Source organism: Octopus sinensis, unplaced genomic scaffold (genome assembly GCF_006345805.1).
Source record: "Octopus sinensis unplaced genomic scaffold, ASM634580v1 Contig17450, whole genome shotgun sequence".
Lineage (NCBI taxonomy): Eukaryota > Metazoa > Mollusca > Cephalopoda > Octopoda > Octopodidae > Octopus > Octopus sinensis.
This window is the reverse complement of record NW_021835073.1, coordinates 5,001-25,000: the sequence shown is the minus strand read 5'-3', so window position 1 is coordinate 25,000 and position 20,000 is coordinate 5,001. Positions and strand designations below refer to the sequence as shown.

The 20,000-nt window shown below is 40.2% G+C and overlaps 1 protein-coding gene across 1 annotated transcript in view; it reads left to right on the top strand.

Annotated features, from left to right (window-relative positions):
- The window catches only part of LOC115231115 (inositol 1,4,5-trisphosphate receptor type 3-like), a 40,432-nt gene that overhangs the window by 15,438 nt on the left and 4,994 nt on the right, over nucleotides 1-20,000 (top strand). The window contains exons 12-18 of the mRNA XM_029801201.2: nucleotides 3,485-3,646; nucleotides 4,422-4,530; nucleotides 5,593-5,713; nucleotides 7,749-7,924; nucleotides 9,359-9,505; nucleotides 12,068-12,145; nucleotides 15,642-15,761. Of these exons, the coding sequence (XP_029657061.1) occupies nucleotides 3,485-3,646; nucleotides 4,422-4,530; nucleotides 5,593-5,713; nucleotides 7,749-7,924; nucleotides 9,359-9,505; nucleotides 12,068-12,145; nucleotides 15,642-15,761 (913 nt within the window). The remainder of the gene's footprint in view (nucleotides 1-3,484; nucleotides 3,647-4,421; nucleotides 4,531-5,592; nucleotides 5,714-7,748; nucleotides 7,925-9,358; nucleotides 9,506-12,067; nucleotides 12,146-15,641; nucleotides 15,762-20,000) is intronic.

Genomic DNA, 20,000 nt, shown 5'->3' with positions numbered 1-20,000 from the left:
CCAGCCCTCCTTTTAACGGGTGTTGACAGCAAATGGATCGCCTGACCATCGGGACGCATCCTTTCCACAAGAAGCGAAAGAGGATGCGTTCTAGTTTGGTGATGGTAGGGTCGGGACAAGGTACGACGGTCAGGCGGTAGTAGATGATGGACGCGATGTACGCGTTCACCACCTCCGCCCGACCTTTTAGGGACAGTTTCCTCTCGGCCCATTGCTGGGCGAGAGTGACCACCCTACTCGTTATCTCGTTCCAGTTCTTCTCCATTTGGAGGTCCGGACCGAACCAGACCCCGAGCAACTCAACCGGGCCGTCTGTCCAGCGTCCCACGACGGAGGTACTGGTGGACGGCATGGGCTTGCTTCTCCAGGTGCCGAGCCGCAAGCCCCTGACTTTTCCGGTTGATTTTTGCTCCTGTCACCGCTTCGTAGTCTTTCAGTGTCTCGCCGACCCGCTCGATGTGCTCGTGGCTTGACACTATGACGGTGACGTCGTCCGCGTATGCAGACACGCTCGTCCCGCATCCTAATTCTCGCGGGATGCCCCTCAGAGTCGCCAGCTTCCGCAGTAGTGGCTCAAGAGTCAATACGTATAGAAGCGCCGAGAGGGGGCATCCCTGACGGACCGAACGTGCAATGTCGAAGGGTCTCGATAGATGTCCATTTACGCGAATTACCGAACGGATGCCTCTGTACAAGGCAGCTATCCGCCGCGGAAGACGGGACCGAAACCAGCCGCTCTCAGGACTGCCTCCAGTATCGATGGTCTACCCTATCAAAGGCTTTCGATTGATCCAAGTTGATCAGGGCCCCACCCATGCCAGGTTCGTTAACTACCCTGTCTATGATGTAGCGCATCAGATGGAGGTTGTCATGGATGCTCCGGCCCGGCACGGCGCACGTTTGTGCGTTGTCGACCAGTTTCTCCATGACAAGCGCCAACCTCTTGGCTAACACCTTTGTCAAAATTTTCAGGTCTGCATTGAGCAGAGTGATTGGCCTAAAGTTATCTATAATGTTTCCCTTGTTTGGATCTTTCTTCAGCAGAGTTACAGCTCCTCGACTCACAAAACCGGGTATGCTCCCGTTTTGCTGCCAGTTGCAGTATACCGCTGCCAAGACGTCTCCAAACAAGTCTAGCATACAATAGTAAAATTCGTAGGGTAGACCATCCAAACCCGGTGATTTGTCCCTCGAGCATTCTGCCATCGCTTCCCGCACTTCCGCCGCCGTGATAGCACCTTCGCAGCACCCTGCCTTTCTTGTCGAGAGTCGTGGCAGGCTATGTAGGTAGGCACTGAAGTCTACCCTACGTTCTTGCCCTCCACTCGTCCCGAACAGTCGGGCAAAATGCTGCTGAAAGGCCTCACACACATTTTACTTGGCTCGAGCAATTCGCGCCCATTGTTCATCTACCAGTGACCGAATGGTGGCTTTGTTGCCCTGTTGCGCCTCTGCCACCGGGCCTCTCTCGCGGCTCCAACCATACCTTAGATAGATAGATAGATACGATAGATAGATAGATAGATAGATAGATAGATAGATAGATAGATAGATAGATAGATAGATAGATAGATAGATGATAGATAGATAGATAGAGATAGATAGATAGATAGATAGATATGTTTCTTTATTAGCCACACAGGGCTGCACACAGATAGAACAAATTACAAGGTAGAATTTTCTTTTGGGGGTAAAAAAATGAGAGTGGTGGTTTTCGATCAAAAGGGATCGTAAAAGGAAGGAAAAAGGACAAAAAAATGGGAGGGATTAAAAAAGGGGGGGGTGAGAGAAAAAAAAATGAATAATAGGGATCGTTATCACAGAAATGTTAATATGAAGTGTAAAGGGGAGGACAGGTGAGGTTTACCCGTGGAAAGAAAAGCCTACGGAAAAGACCACGGTAACCTCGGTCAATGAAGTCACATGTTATATTTCTTTTTTTTTTGCAAATAAGCAACTCTCTGTATTAATTTTTATGGTTCATAGAATCATAGTCAAGGTGGCTTCGTCATTCATACGTGCCATCCTTGCTACATTCACCCATCTTTTTTTAAAACATTCACTAGACAAAACTTGCCTCTCTACTCTCACTTTCCTCTTCAAGTGATACTTGAAGAAGTTGATGAGAGATTGACCAGAGAGGAAAGTGTTTGTCTCTAATCCTTTCAGGCGCGTCCACCAGATACATTCTTTCGCCATAGCCGCAAGTATGATAAAAATAGCTCTCTTCCCGTTTGAAGGAAGGAGGCGTGACGATATTAACGTAGACTCGGCTGATAAACCGACACGTCCCACACGTGACAGCAGTCGTTCGACATAAGCCCACAGGTGGGAAATTGCTGGACACTGCACGATTGCGTGCAGAGCGGTTTCGTCGCTCTGACCGCATCTCGGGCAGGTCGGCCCCGTGGTTTCTCGAGCCATGCCTATAGAGCTTATCCCGAACGGGTAGCGCTTCTCGGTAGCACTGCCAGGCCAGGGATCTCTGGAAGTTGTCCATAGGTCCCGGGCCGAAAGTCGTTTGAAACAGGCGGGTCAGGTATTCCTCGTCGACGCCCAGGTTTGCCCCGAGCTCGTCGTCGTACCTCCCCTCACTAATCCCCTATAGAATGCTTTGGTTGTGTTGAAGTCACTCAAGGTCGACCCGGGACGGCAGAGTTGCTTGAGAGCAACGCGACACTCGCGGTGCAATCGCCCTTCCTCGGCCTCTTTTGATCCACGACTGTAGTTCGGTCATGGAGACGAGTTGCGGGAATGCGTGCCTCACAAACGGCGACCACACCTGTTCACCGTCGTCTACATAGAGCCGGAGATGTCGCAGTCTCAGCGCGTGTCTGCGCATCATCAACCACGGCATGCCCAGCCCTCCTTTTAACGGGTGTTGACAGCAAATGGATCGCCTGACCATCGGGACGTATCTTTCCACAAGAAGCGGAAGAGGATGCGTTCTAGTTTGGTGATGGTAGGGTCGGGACAAGGTACGACGGTCAGGCGGTAGTAGATGATGGACGCGATGTACGCGTTCACCACCTCCGCCCGACCTTTTAGGGACAGTTTCCTCTCGGCCCATTGCTGGGCGAGAGTGACCACCCTACTCGTTATCTCGTTCCAGTTCTTCTCCATTTGGAGGTCCGGACCGAACCAGACCCCGAGCAACTCAACCGGGCCGTCTGTCCAGCGTCCCACGACGGAGGTACTGGTGGACGGCATGGGCTTGCTTCTCCAGGTGCCGAGCCGCAAGCCCACTGACTTCTCCCGGTTGATTTTTGCTCCTGTCACCGCTTCGTAGTCTTTCAGTGTCTCGCCGACCCGCTCGATGTGCTCGTGGCTTGACACTATGACGGTGACGTCGTCCGCGTATGCAGACACAGAGAGAGAGAGAGAGAGAAAGAGAGAGAGAAATTAAGAAAGAAAGAAAGAAAGAAAGAAAGAAAGAGGAGGCCACAACCCTTACTGTGTCATAACTAATTTCATTTTATTCCAGTCCAACTCCAGTCATTCGGGAGATCCAAAAAAGTGACTACGAAATAATTATGTTAACACTGGCCATAATACACAATGTGTTTTCATTGTTTGTACTGATTAGTTATCTCCTCTCCAATCATCCCAGATTGCCGAGTTGGTCAGAAATAACAAAGCCACTCAGGTAAGTTACTTTTTGTTACCTTGCAACACCAAACGCCCTATGGCTTCTTAAAATATTGTCACTTGAACAGTAGCTTCTCTTCCGTCTTACCCAAACGTCCAGTAGCTTCTACAGTTGTTGTCACTTTCGTCTTACTCAAACATCCATTATCTTCAACTGCTGTCACTTCTGTATCTTACTCAAACACCCAATAACTTCCCCATCTGGAATGATTTACGTATTTTTATGATAGACCATCGATCTGCATCTAGAAGATTTTGCTTTGGTTTCACTATCAGTACAGCAGCAGTTATAGTGACTACGTATGAAGGCACCATCAACCAGTCTTGACTCTGTACTACTGTTTTTTTTCTCTTTTTTTTATATCAAGTACTTTTTCTTCAGCAACAAACCTCATCCTCCCCTCTCATCCTTTTAAATCCTTGCCTAGTTCCAGATTTCCTCGGAAGCGGTAATTTTCTAAAGCAACACTGATATTTTGCCCCCGATATACATTTTTGTTAAGGCGGCGAGCTGACAGAATCGCTAGCACGCCGGGCGAAATGCGTAGCCGTATTTCGTCTGCCGCTACGTTCTGAGTTCAAATTCCGCCAAGGTCAACTTTGCCTTTCATCCTTTCAGGGTCGATAAATTAAGTACCAGTTACGCACTGGTGTTGATGTAATCGACTTAATCCGTTTGTCTGTCATTGTTTGTCCCCTCTGTGTTTAGCCCCTTGTGGGTAATAAAGAAATAGAAATAGATATACATTTTTGCTATTAATTCTTTGTTTCAGACGAGTTTATGGTAAAGTAGATGAGGAAGAGAATGAACGGTTACAAAATAAAGACACTGTGTCGAAATTGGATGTGAAATTCTTCAGTTTCAGGACATTCTACTACATGGCAAGTGTGAATTCTTTTATTCTTATATTCTTTGGTTCTTTGATTCCATTGGACGGCGGCCATGCTGGGACACCGCCTGGAAAGCTTCAGTTCAACAAATCCACTTCAGTATTTATGTTTTAAATCTGGTACTCACTCTATAGTACACTTTTTTCCGAACTGCCAAGTTACGGATGCACAAAAGCACCAACACTGAGTATCAAGCAGTAAACATACAAACGCAAAGACTCACACACACACACACACAGATATAAATATATATATATATATATGGCAGAGTTCGTTACAGTTTCCATCTACCAAATTCACTCACAATCCGTTACGACTAAAGCTGATAGTCACAACAAGCTGAGTAATGTATATTATATCCCATATACAGTATATTTTTTTATTTTTTACTTCTTTCAGTCACTGGACTGCGGCCATGCTGGGGCACCAGTCTTGTACATATCCTATCAGTCTGTTTTGCCGAACTATTAAGTTATGGAGACGTAAACTAATATATATATATATGTATATATGAGCAAAATGCCTCCTGTCCAATGGACGGTGCTGAGTTGTCAAACATTTAAACCAAATTTTCTCAAAACAACTTCTCCGACCGTCTCATAGGCCTTCCCTTTGAGAAACACTGATTTAACCTAAATTTGAGACACCAGCAAAAGACGGATTTCGACTGATGTACTTGCACGTACAAATGCACGTTCCCACGGCTTTATCGATCGCATTCTCACCTAGAATCGATTTTTGTAAATTTTTTTTCAAGACTTATACACACCCTGATACCGTCGGTATCAACATATCAAATTTGAGTGCAATCGGATGGAGGATGCCCGAGATCCTAGAAGACACACACACACAGACAGACAGAACGGATTTTATATAAGAGATATATAATATACTCCAAGGAAATTGAATCATTGTATAATATTGAGCCCTTTGCTAAAATTGAACTAACAAAAATATTCACGTTGTATCTACGATATAATAACTATACCCACTACAATAGTAACTATTTGAATATTACAATATAAAGTTTATCTCCTTTATTCCCGACAACAGGCCTTTTTAGGGATGTCCATAGCTGGCACGTTTTATGGCTACTTCTTCGCCTTTCATCTTTTAAACGTTGTCAACAACAACCAGCTTCTGTCCGGAGTGATCAAAGCCGTTACTCAAAACGGTAAGCCAGAACATTTCACTTATTTACTGTTTTATATTTTTTATTATTGAGTGTCTGTAGAAACGAAAACGTTTAGGGTGAACGGAAATACTCCCAAGTATGAACCTGCAGATTGAATCGTAGGATTCCTTGATTGACCGTTGTTAGAAGTTCTCCTGTATCATGAAGACTGCATCATTAATGTGTTCACATATTTTGTATACTATGTATAATTTTATTTAATTTCAACCCCTTCTCCTTTCTTCCCTTCATCTTCTGTGAAAACGTCTCAAATTATGACACAGCTACAATCCTTTTTAGTCGTTACCATCGAAACAAACTACCTGCTCAAAATGTGGAGTAGATGAACAGCCGACAACTGATGAAGAGTCGTTCTTTGCGTTACTTGTCTTGTTTCCCATTTCTTTCTCTCGTTGTTTGCATATCCAAGTTTTCCTTCGTATGTCATTCGTTAACGTTTTGTGACATCCTGTACCCATATATGCATATATATATATATATATATATATATATATATATATATATATATATATATATATATATATATATATATATACTAGCAGTATCGCCCGGCGTTGCTCAGGTTGTAAGGGAAATAACTATATAAGCATTTTTAGAGGGTTACTTCCCTTATATATACGAGTAAAAATCATTAAAAGTGCGGGAAAATGATGGTAATTTTTTTTTTAAATCGTAGGCTCATCGTAGACGCGCGCTAATACCCAGAAGGGCTCGATATGAATCACGACTATAAGATACCCGCTTTTGGTTAAACTGCACCGCAAAATGTGGGAGTAGTTAGGAATCTAAATCGGAGTAGACAGACACACACACACACACAACTTTAGTTTTATATATAAAGATATATATGTTTGTGTGTGTGTGTGTGCGTGTGTGTATGTATGTATGTATGTATGTATGTAAGGACGTCCATTTATGAATATATGCATATATATATATATATATATATATATATATATATATATATCTTGAACCCTGCTGTTCATGTGCACTAAGTTTTAACGTTGTAGCTCACTTCTGTTTACAGCAATGCTGGGAAGGAAGGTGTGTAGCGTTGATCGTCGCATTGACTATGACAGAAAGTTGAGCAGAGAATCTGCATCAAATTTTGCCTAAAGCTTGGCGATACCTGCTGAAAGGCCAATGCAAACTTTCCAAAAAGTTTCCATCGTTCTCGACACAATCAAGGATATCTTGTGCAACTGAAATCCCGAGTCTTTTTGGTCAGCTGAAAGCAGTTTTGGCACAAACTTGGCAGAAACACGTCTCATACCCAAATCTTCAGGGATAATGGACTGAACTGAACCACAACTAATCTACACATCCTCTGAAAACTCACGAATGGTGATTCAATGATTTCCACATCACAGCTGCAAGCACATCTGCAATGTTTTTCTCAGTTCTGCTGGATGCAGGTCTCCCAGAACGTTCATCGCTATCGACATTTTTTCAGCCATCTTGGAAGCATCTGAACCGCTCGTACACTTGTGTGCAGCTCAAATACTCCTCTCCATACACTTTCTGCAACTTTGCGGAGGCCTCTGAGTTAGTATCGCCATGACAACTTTCTCTGTCATGGTCAATGCGACAGTCATACGCTATACACCTTCCTACCAAGCACTGCTGTAAACAGCGGAAGTGAACTAGAACGTTAAAACTTGGTGCGCATTTACAGTGGAGATTAAGGTCAATTTTTGCTGAGTGACTTCACTCTACGTGCTTTAGCTTCGTTACTATGGCAACAGGCCGGACACTTATTGATCTGACCTCGTATATACATATACATATAGGTTCATGAAAACAGTACAGTTCCTGAACAGAATGGCAATTTCCCTCTGTTTCGTATCCAGAAAATAAATTCACCTCTATACTATCAAAGTATAAGGGTGCTCTTTACTTTGAGCTGACCAACGCAAGAATCCTACTTAAGGCACACATACACACACATGCACGCACGTTTGATTGTCATCTCACACTATTTTCCTCTACATTTTTTGTCATTTCCTACTTGCAGGTTATTCTCTCTTATGGGTGGCCATCCTTGGAATTATTGTCATCTATATATACAGTCTGATTGGCTTTGCTCTGATGCGACAATCATTCAAACCGGACGAATATCTTTACTGCGATACTTTATGGCACTGTACCATCACAGTTATACGGTACGGACTCATTGGGGACATGTTTGAGGTAAGTTGTTCCTTAATACTTGATCAAGAGGTTGTGATGGTGGTCGCTGAAACCCTTAAGAAAAGCTTTATAAAGAAGACTCATTTTTGCGTTTGAACATAAACATTTTTGTTAATCACAAAATGCTAAATATATTCTGAATAGAGGGCGGATGATAATTCGGTAAGTTAATAAGTAAATTCGGTCACGACATAGACCATGGGATTGCACCCAGAAAGTTACCCTCCCAGGCACAAGTCTGGGCAAGGTTGTTTATGGAAGACCAGCAGTCACCCATGCATACCGGCCTCCTCTCTCCACACCACTGATGTTACCCAAGGGAAACGCAAAGGGGCCGATACAGCTTGGCACCTGTGACATCGCAACACAGCTGAGTGAACTGGAGCAACGTGAAATAAATTGTTAATTGAGCAGATTGAAAGTATTCATTCTAGGTGAACATTTTACATATACATACATACATACACACACACACCCACACCAAACACATATATATATATATATATATATATATATATTATATATATATATATATATATATATAATATATATATATATACAGGGTGGCCTAACAGTAGGTTTACAGTTATCACGTAGACACTTACATTTCTTTTAAAACATTTTATTACATTTAAATTTCTATTTTACAAACTGAAAAGGGACCTTGACAAAATTAACTAAATTTGCATATATATATATTTTTTTTTTAAATATGGTTAAATAATTTATTATTAATTCTAATGTACTCTATTCTTATTGTATGATATAGTAGGCTTTAAACTGCTTATATTATTAGATTAGTATTTTGGATATAATTTTCTATGTGTACTCCAGTAAATAAGGTTGTCCTGAAATTGAAGCTATGGTCCTATTGGTAAAATCCCAAATTTGTAATAATAATATTATAACTGATACTGTTTGCTTTGTTATTAGTAAAGTGTAAAATGGTAAATACCCTGTTAACCTGAAATAATTATTATTCTCTAAGGTTTTTTTTTAATATTCATATATATATATATATATAATATATATATATATATAAATATTTTTTTAAAACAGTCGTCATGATAGATCGTTAGCCACTACACACACTTTTTTCTCTCCTTGTTTCTCTCCTTGTTTATTTTTCTGTGTCCCTTTCTGTAGAAGAGCGTAGGCTCGAAACGTAAAGACTTTTTTCTATTCCTGGCGCGTTATAATAATACATCTGTTCTGTTTTGTACACCACCTGTCTTCGTCTTTTGTTTGTTTGTTTTTCGTAAACTCTCCCTTATCTATATATATATATCTATAGATATTATATATCTATAATATAGATATATAGAGGAGAGAGAGAGAGAGAGAGAGATATATAAAGAGAGAGAGAGAGAGAGAGAGAGAGAGAGAGAGAGAGAGAGAGATGAAGTATAAAGTGTACCCATCTGTCTTTTTCAGGTCCTGAAGCAAAGTGACGGCTCGTTTGGACACTTCTGGCAAATCGCTTTATATCACGTGTCATTCTTTATTTTCATCACCACCATTGGTCTCAATATTATCTTTGGTATCATCGTAGACACCTTCTCGGAACTGCGTGACCTCAAGGTTAGTATAATGTACACATTAGTAAACGCACACGCACTGATATCGATTTTGTTTATGGCTGTGGCTATTGGCAGAGTACACCGACATTGATGTAGTGGATATTTTAAATTTAGTCCTTACGGTAGACCTGGCCGACGAGGACTAATCAGTTTTATGATAACAAACGTATTCTGAAAAATTCGAAACTCGAGTACGAGGTTGTCCATTTCTCTGGCGTTCTTCCTAGAAGTATGACGAAATTTTTTTTATATTCGCCGCCCGCACACACCTTTGCCTTTATACATTTAGTGAAGCTTTACCTAGCATCGTACGGCCACCGACTGCTATTTCCAGCAAAAATGTGTGCCCATGTTGTGCCACTATTTCCTATTTATAATTCTACTTTAACAGTGCTTTATTTCGCTGGAAAATATTATTACTGTGTTGTAAAGAATATTTACATTATATATATATATAATATATATATATAGTTCTCTTTTTCTTCTCTCCGCCTCCTTATTCTTTGACTCCATGTTGTCATTTTATTGATATATACCATTCTCATTTTCTATATTTGTTCTATTTGGCTCTAATGACGCAATATCCCATACTTGGGGATATCCCAGAAACACCTGTAAGGTTTTGAATTTCTTCCTCCAATAATATTGTATATGACTTGAGATGTCTGCCTTGCCTTAATGTTTGACGCCCTGTTTAACTATTATACATACATACATTCTGAGACCCCCTTTGGTCACGACGCAGACTATGGGATTGCACCCAGAAAGTTACCCTCCCAGGCACAAGTCTGGGCAAGGTTGTTTATGGAAGACCAGCAGTCGCCTATGCATACCGGCCTCCCCTCTCCACGCCACCAGTGTTATCCAAGGGAAAGGCAAAGGGGCCGATACAGCTTGGCACCTGTGACGTCGCAACACAGCTGAGTGAACTGGAGCAACGTGAAATAAAGTGTCTTGCTCAAGAACGCAACACGCAGTCCGGTTCGGGAATTCGAACTCACAACCTCACGATCGTAAGCTCGACACTCTAACCACTGAGCCATGCGCCTTCATGCACGCATACATACATACATACATACACACACACATACATACATACATACATACAGACATACATAAATACATACATACATACATACATACATACATACATAAATACATACATACATACATACATACATACATACATACATACATACATACATACATACATACATACATACATACATAAAAGTAGAGAAAATCAAAGACTGAAAATATTCAGATGAAAATATTCTGCCTTATATTATAATCTTTTATTTTGTCTCGGTCATTGGACTAGTGGTCATGCTGGAGCAACACCTTCAATGGTTTTAGTCCAACAAATCGCTTCCAGTAGCTATGATACCTTTTTGTTCAGTGGGGTACTTTTTTATCGGTTTCCTTTGCCGAACACTTCTATATTAACAGAACTGATTTACACAGTACAAAGACACAAAAAACTAAGGAGAGACGTTATGGTATTACAGGTCCGACGGCTGTTTCTGGAGGCTTGCAAATACGTAATAATGTTGGCACATGTAGTTCACAAAAGGTGAAGAATATGCAACCAGTAGTGGATCCACATAAACATTACGGTAAACCCGGCCTCCGTATTGAGGGTGAAGAGCTTGGCATCTAACTGTTTTCTATATTCAGCATCTCTAGATCACATCTGTTCACTACACACACACTCACACACACACACTCACACACACACACTCACACACACACACTCACACACACACACTCACACACACACACTCACACACACACACGCACACACATCTATCTGTCTCTCTATCGATTTATACACACACAGAACCACACATACACACACACACACACACACATCTATCTACCTCTCTATCTATCGATTTATACACACACAGAACCACACATACACGCATGCATCTATCTACCTCTCTATCTATCGATTTATACACACACAGAACCACACATACACACACACACACACACATCTATCTACCTCTCTATCTATCGATTTATACACACACAGAACCACACATACACGCATGCATCTATCTACCTCTCTATCTATCGATTTATACACACACAGAACCACACATACACACACATCTATCTACCTCTCTATCTATCGATTTATACACACACAGAACCACACATACACACACATCTATCTACCTCTCTATCTATCGATTTATACACACACAGAACCACACATACACACACATCTATCTACCTCTCTATCTATCGATTTATACACACACAGAACCACCCATACACACACATCTATCTACCTCTCTATCTATCGATTTATACACACACAGAACCACACATACACACACATCTATCTACCTCTCTATCTATCGATTTATACACACACAGAACCACACATACACACACATCTATCTATCTATACACCCACAAACAACTGCAGACACACGCACAACGACACATACGCACACACACTCACACATACGCACACACACTCACACATACGCACACACACACACTCACACTCACACACACACATATATACATATCTTGCTTCTCGTTGTAGTGGCGAGCTGAGTCTGATATGAAGGACACCTGCTTCATTTGTTGCCGTAACAGCCACGACTTTGAACATCATGGCAAGGTAAGTTCTTTTGCCGTTTTATTTTAATCTTACATTAATCCAATCGATCCTTTATCACCGGTGTTTCAACTGTGGTGACCTCCCTCAGTGCTCTTGCATACCTGGAACTATGGGTATATATGGTGGCACGTAAAAAGCACCATCCGATCGTGACCGTTTGCCAGCCTCGTGTGGCACCTGTGCAGGTGACACGTAAAAAGCACCCACTACACTCACGGAGTGGTTGGCGTTAGGAAGGGCATCCAGCGGTAGAAACACTGCCAGATCAGACTGGGCCTGGTGCAGCCTCCTGGCTTCCCAGACCCCAGTCGAACCTTCCTACCCATGCTAGCATGGAAAGCGGACACTAAACGATGATGATGATGATGATGATGATGTATACATGTATGTATGAATGTATGTATGTATGTGTACCAATCAGGATAAAATATTCAGGAGTGGATATTTATATAGATATTATTATTGCTATTATTATCGAAGGCAATATAAATAGTTGATAAAAACAGCAACATTACTATCGTTGGTTGCAGGCCTAAAATAGCATTATATAGCTATAGAATTAAGATTATATCAATCATAGGCAGGTGCATTCGTGTGCCCTTGGCTGTGTGGTAAGTAGCTTGTTTACCAACCACATGGTTCCGGGTTCAGTCCCACTGCGTGGCACCTTGGGCAAGTGTCTTCTATTATAGCCTCGGGCCGACCAAAGCCTTGTGAATGGATTTGGTAGACGGAAACTGAAAGAAGCCCGTCGTATATATGTATATATATATATATATATATACGTATCTGTGTGCAGATGTTTGTGCGTCTGTGTTTGTCCCCTTAGCATTGCTTGACAACCGATGCTGGTGTGTTTATGTCCCCGTTACTTAGCGGTTCGGCAAAAGAGACCGATAGAATAAGTACTGGGCTTACAAAAGAATAAGTCTCGGGGTCGAGTTGCTCGAGGTGCTCCAGCATGGCCGCAGTCAAATGACTGAAACAAGTAAAAGAGTATACATAAATACATACATACGACCGTGTGTGTATCGTTGGCGATTTTTTTCCCTCCGTCTTCCCTTCCTTGGCTCTTTCCTTTTTCTACGTATCTGACGAAGAGCTATGCTCGAAACGTTAAATCCTCCTTCTTTTTTTCCTTTCTTGAGCGTCCAATAACACTATACTTGTTCCACATCCTCGCGTTGATGTGTTTTCTTTTTGTGTTTTCATGTTTGGATTAACTTTACATACATACATACACATACGAGTGACTGTGTGGTAAGTAGCTTGCTTACCAATCACATGGTTCCGGGTTCAGTCCCACTGCGTGGCATCTTGGGCAAATGTCTTCTGCTATAGCCTCGGGCCGACCAATGCCTTGTGAGTGGATTTGGTAGACGGAAACTGAAAGAAGCCTGTCGTATATATGTATGTGTGTGTATGTTTGTGTGTCTGTGTTTGTCCCCTAGCATTGCTTGACAACCTATGCTGGTGTGTTTACGTCCCCGTCACTTAGCGGTTCGGTAAAAGAGACCGATAGAATAAGTACTGGGCTTACAAAGAATAAGTCCCAGGGTTGATTTGCTTGACTAAAGGCGGTGCACCAGCATGGCTGCAGTCAAATGACTGAAACAAGTAAAAGAGTAAAAGAGTTAGGAGTATATACACACACACACACACACACACACATCCGGCTCTCACCCGGTGTCGGGCTAATTCTGTCTGTTCCACGCTTATTTCTTGGTCACTGAATTACACGATGAATCGATGAGAACCTGAACACTCGTCGTCGATACTGACGGAGATCCACTCATTCTGCCTTATATTATAATCTTTTATTTTGTCTCGGTCATTGGACAAGTGGCCATGCTGGGGCAACACCTTGAATGGTTTTAGTCCAACAAATCGCTTCCAGTAGCTATGATACCTTTTTGTTAAGTGGGGTACTTTTTTATCGGTTTCCTTTGCCGAACCACTAAGTTAATGAGACCTAAACAAGCCAACACTGGTTGTCAGTAGTGGTGGGTGACAAATGCAGACACAAACACTCACACACACACACACACACACATATATATATATATATATATATATTATATATATATATGGATCAAAACAATTTCATTAAAATTCATTGGTACTCTTGAGTTTAAGAGTGATGCTAGCGTCAGCCATTTGATATCAAAATCCATATATGTAACTCCCAATAAATTGGTTTAAGTGACCTTCTTCTGTTTGTCCACTCACTCGTGTGTGTATATATACGTATAATATATATATATATAATAATATAATATATATATATATATATATATATATATATATTATATATACTCTTTTACTCTTTACTTGTTTCAGTCATTTGACTGCGGCCATGCTGGAGCACCGCCTTTAGTCGAGCAAATCGACCCCAGAACTTATTCTTTGTAAGCCCAGTACTTATTCTATCGGTCTATTTTGCCGAACCGCTAAGTGACGGCGACGTAAACACAGCAGCATTGGTTGTCAAGCAATGCTAGGGGGTCAAACACAGACACACAAACATACACACATATATATATATACGACGGGCTTCTTTCAGTTTCCGTCTACCAAATCTCCACTCACAAGGTTTTGGTCGGCCCGAGGCTATAGCAGAAGACACTTGCCCAACATGCCACGCAGTGAGACTGAACCCGGAACCATGTGGTTGGTAAACAAGCTACTTACCACACAGACACTCCTGCGCCTCTATTATATCTATATATTATATATAATATATATAATATATATATATATAATATATTATATAATATATATATATACGTATTACAGATAGATAGACAGACTGATTGGTTGGTTGATAGATAGATAGATAGATAGATAGATAGATAGATAGATAGATAGATAGTAGATAGATAGATAGATAGATAGATAGATAGATAGATAGATATTTTTTTTATTTGTTTCTTTATTAGCCACACAGGCTGCACACAGATGGGACAGATTACAAAGTAGAGCTTTTCTTTTTGGGGAGAGAAAAAAAAGGTGGGGTAGGTTTTCGATCAAAAGGGATCGTAAAAGGGAAAGAAAAAAAGAAAAAAGGAAAGAAAAAACGATCAATATGGATCATGTATCACAGAAAAGTCATGATGTAAAGTGTAAAGGGGGAAGCAGATAAGGTTTATCCGTGGAAAGAAAAGCCTACGGAAAAGACCACCGTAACCTCGGTCAATAATGTTGCATGTTACCACATTTGTTTGCAAGTAAGTAACCCTGTGTTTTAAATTTAGATATATACATGTATATGACGAACTTGTTCACTGTTTCATCAAGCAAACTTCTCCACAAGGTATTGCTCCATCGCCAGTGGGGGTGGCTAAGGTAGAAGACACTTGGCCAAGGTGCCGTGCAAAGAGTCAGATCCCGAAACCACATGGCTGCAAAGCGAGTTTCTTAACCACCCGCCAATGTTTATCGTATTATGTTTAAATGTATTTTTTTTATTACGTTTCTGTTTTCTTCGTTTCACCAGGGTTTCGATCATCACGTCAAAAACGAACATAATATGTGGGCCTACATATTTTTCCTTATCCATCTGGAAAGCCAGAAAAGCAGCGACTACACAGCATTAGAGCTTTTTGTACACAAACTGGTAAGGGCTCTCTCTTGGTATTGTTGTATTCCATTTGATCCCCTATATTTCCTCGTCATTAAGTCAGCAAGAGTAAAATGGTCAGTAAAAATGTATGGTAAAAGAAGGTTAGAAAGTCGATTGAATCTGTCCCGTCCCAATGTATTACTGGTATTTACCCTTTACTCTCTTTTACTCGTTTCCTTGTTTCAGTCATTTGACTGCGGCCATGCTGGAGCACCGCCTTTTAGTCGAGCAAAATCGAACCCAGGATTTATTCTTTGTAAGCCTAGTACTTATTCCTCGCGTCTCTTTTGCCGAACCGCTAATGCTACGGGGACGTAAACACACCAGCATCGGTTGTCAAGTGATGTTTGTGCGACGACAAGACCACACAAACATACACACCCACACATACACAACATACACACACACACACACACACACATATATATATATATATATATTATATATATATATATATATATATATATATATATATATGTATTATATATGTATACATATATACGACAGGCTTCTTCAGTTTCCGTCTCACCAAGTCCACTCACAAGGCTTTGGTCGCCCGAGGCTAAAGTAGAGGACACTTGCCCAAGGTGCCACGCAGTGGGACTGAACCCGGAACCATGTGGTTGGTAAACAAGCTACTTACCACACAGACACTCCTGCGCCTCTATATATAATATATATATATATATATATATATATATATATATATATATATATATATATATATATATATATATATGGTTGGATAGATAGACAGACTGATTGGTTGGTTGAGATAGATAGATAGATAGATAGATAGATAGATAGATAGATAGATAGATAGAAGATAGATAGAAGATAGATAGATATGTTTCTTTATTAGCCACACAGGGCTGCACACAGATGGGACAGATTACAAAGTAGAGCTTTTCTTTGGGGAGAGAAAAAAAGGTGGGGTAGGTTTTCGATCAAAAGGATCGTAAAAGGGAAAGAAAAAAAGAAAAAAGGAAAGAAAAAACGATCAATATGGATCATGTATCACAGAAAAGTCATGATGTAAAGTGTAAAGGGGGAAGCAGATAAGGTTTATCCGTGGAAAGAAAAGCCTACGGAAAAGACCACCGTAACCTCGGTCAATAATGTTGCATGTTACCACATTTGTTTGCAAGTAAGTAACCCTGTGTTTTAAATTTAGATATATACATGTATATGACGAACTTGTTCACTGTTTCCATCAAGCAAACTTCTCCACAAGGTATTGCTCCATCGCCAGTGGGGGTGGCTAAGGTAGAAGACACTTGGCCAAGGTGCCGTGCAAAGAGTCAGATCCCGAAACCACATGGCTGCAAAGCGAGTTTCTTAACCACCCGCCAATGTTTATCGTATTATGTTTAAATGTATTTTTTTTATTACGTTTTAAATTTTTTCAAAGTCCCCTTCTGATCGTTTCTGTTTTCTTCGTTTCACCAGGGTTTCGATCATCACGTCAAAAACGAACATAATATGTGGGCCTACATATTTTTCCTTATCCATCTGGAAAGCCAGAAAAGCAGCGACTACACAGCATTAGAGCTTTTTGTACACAAACTGGTAAGGGCTCTCTCTTGGTATTGTTGTATTCCATTTGATCCCCTATATTTCCTCGTCATTAAGTCAGCAAGAGTAAAATGGTCAGTAAAAATGTATGGTAAAGAAGGTTAGAAAGTCGATTGAATCTGTCCCGTCCCAATGTATTACTGGTATTTACCCTTTACTCTCTTTTACTCGTTTCCTTGTTTCAGTCATTTGACTGCGGCCATGCTGGAGCACCGCCTTTTAGTCGAGCAAATCGACCCCAGGATTTATTCTTTTGTAAGCCTAGTACTTATTCTATCGGTCTCTTTTGCCGAACCGCTAATGCTACGGGGACGTAAACACACCAGCATCGGTTGTCAAGTGATGTTTGTGCGACGAACACAGACACACAAACATACACACACACCATACACACACATACACACACACACACACCACACATATATATATATATATATATAATATATATATATATATTATATATATATATATATGTATGTATATATGTATACATATATACGACAGGCTTCTTTCAGTTTCCGTCTACCAAGTCCACTCACAAGGCTTTGGTCGGCCCGAGGCTAAAGTAGAGGACACTTGCCCAAGGTGCCACGCAGTGGGACTGAACCCGGAACCATGTGGTTGGTAAGCAAGCTACTTACCACACAGCCACTCCTGTGATAGCAAGGTGTGTTGAAAGTCATAAAATACAATTTATGAAATTTCAAAGATACGAAAACGAAAATCAAGATTTCTTTTCGCATTAAAATTTGTTAAGACATCTATTATATAATGTGAGTGCTAACGAGATTTGTCAAGCCAGCGGGTTCTTGGTTGGCCTCTTCCTCTCTTACCACTGACCATTCCGAGCATGATGTCCTTCTCCAGGGATTTTCTCCGCATAATATGACCGAAATATGCCAATCTATGCTTGGTGATCCGGAATGGACATGGCCAATCTGAAGGAAGCGGCCCAGGATAGAACTGACTGGAGGACACTGATCCAACGAGTGACCGAGAGTCGACTTCGACTGAGCGGATAGAGAGAGAGAGAGAGCTAACGAGATATTCCTTTCAACCAATAACCACACCGAATGTCCTACAATGAGCAGCTATTGCCGATGACCGGAAAGACTGACCAAAGCAGAGAAGATTAAAATATTACATTTAAAACACTGAGGCACTACACATACTGAGTTACAGCCTCGCCTCAAACCAGTTGTAGTGGAACTATGTCAGTGACCAGGTCGCAAATAGTGTGACGAATAATAAATGGGTGTCTTTTAAAAAATTTTTTGCGTTGTTTTATTACTTTGCCTTTCATCCTTTTGGGGTCGATAATTTAAGTACCAGTGAAGCACTGGGGTCAATGTAATTGACTAGTACCCTCCCCAAAAATTTCAGGCCTTGTGCCTTTAGTAGAAAGAATTATTTATTATTATTATTATTATTATTATTATTATTATTTATTATTATCATTCATCATCACATCATCATCATCATTCCATCATCATCATCATATTATTATCATCATCATCGTTATTATTATTATTATCATATTATTATCATTATTATTCATATTATAATATCATCATCATCATCATTCATCATCATCATCATCATCATCATCATCATTATTATTATTATTATTACCATCATTATTATTATTATTATCATTATTATTATCATTATTATTATCACTATTATTATTATATTATCATCATTCATCATTCATTATTATTATTATTATTTTTATTATTATTATTATTATTATTATTATTATTATTATTTATTACGGTGAGCTGGCGGAATCGTTAACACGCTGGACGAAATGCTTAGCGGTATATCACTCGTTGCCACGTTCTGAGTTCAAATTACACCGAAGTCAACTTTGTCTTTCTTTTCGGGGTTGATTATAATAAGTACCAGTTATGTACTGGATTTGATGTAATCGACTTAATCCCTTCCCCCAAATTTCAGGCCTTGTGGCTCCAGTAGTAAGGATTATTATTATTATTATTATTATTATTATTATTATTATTATTATTATTATTATTATTATTATTATTATCATCATCATTGTTATTGTTGTTGTTGTATTGTCTTTGCGCAGCTTCTAACGCTGGACATGTACTACAGTGTCAGCTGTTCACTACCAGTGAACTAAGGTAACACCCCTTAATTTTTCGAGCACCATCCGGAGTATTCGAGCGGTTCCAAGCAGTACTGTCTTCTACAAGTGATCCACCCTTATTGCAGCCCCTATTTGTTCCATGTACCTCTCAAGATTTTTACTCACTCCGACAATTATTGGTACTACTACCACCTTTTTCATCGACCATAAATGCTTAACCTCCCCATTTAACCTGTCATACCTATCGACTTTTCTTTCTTCCATGTCGAATACCTTGTTGTCAGCAGGGCATGCTATATCTATTATTATTATTATTATTATCATTATTATTATTATTATCATCATTATTATCATTATTATTATTATTATCATCATTATTATCATTATTATTATTATCATTATTATTATTATTATTATTATTATTATTATTATTATTATATTATTACTTTTTTTTTCTTCTTTCAAATTTTCTTCCATTTCTTGCCGAGTGTCTTCCCGACTCCTAGGGCAAAGAAACTCATAGTGTATATTGGTAGGCCAATTAA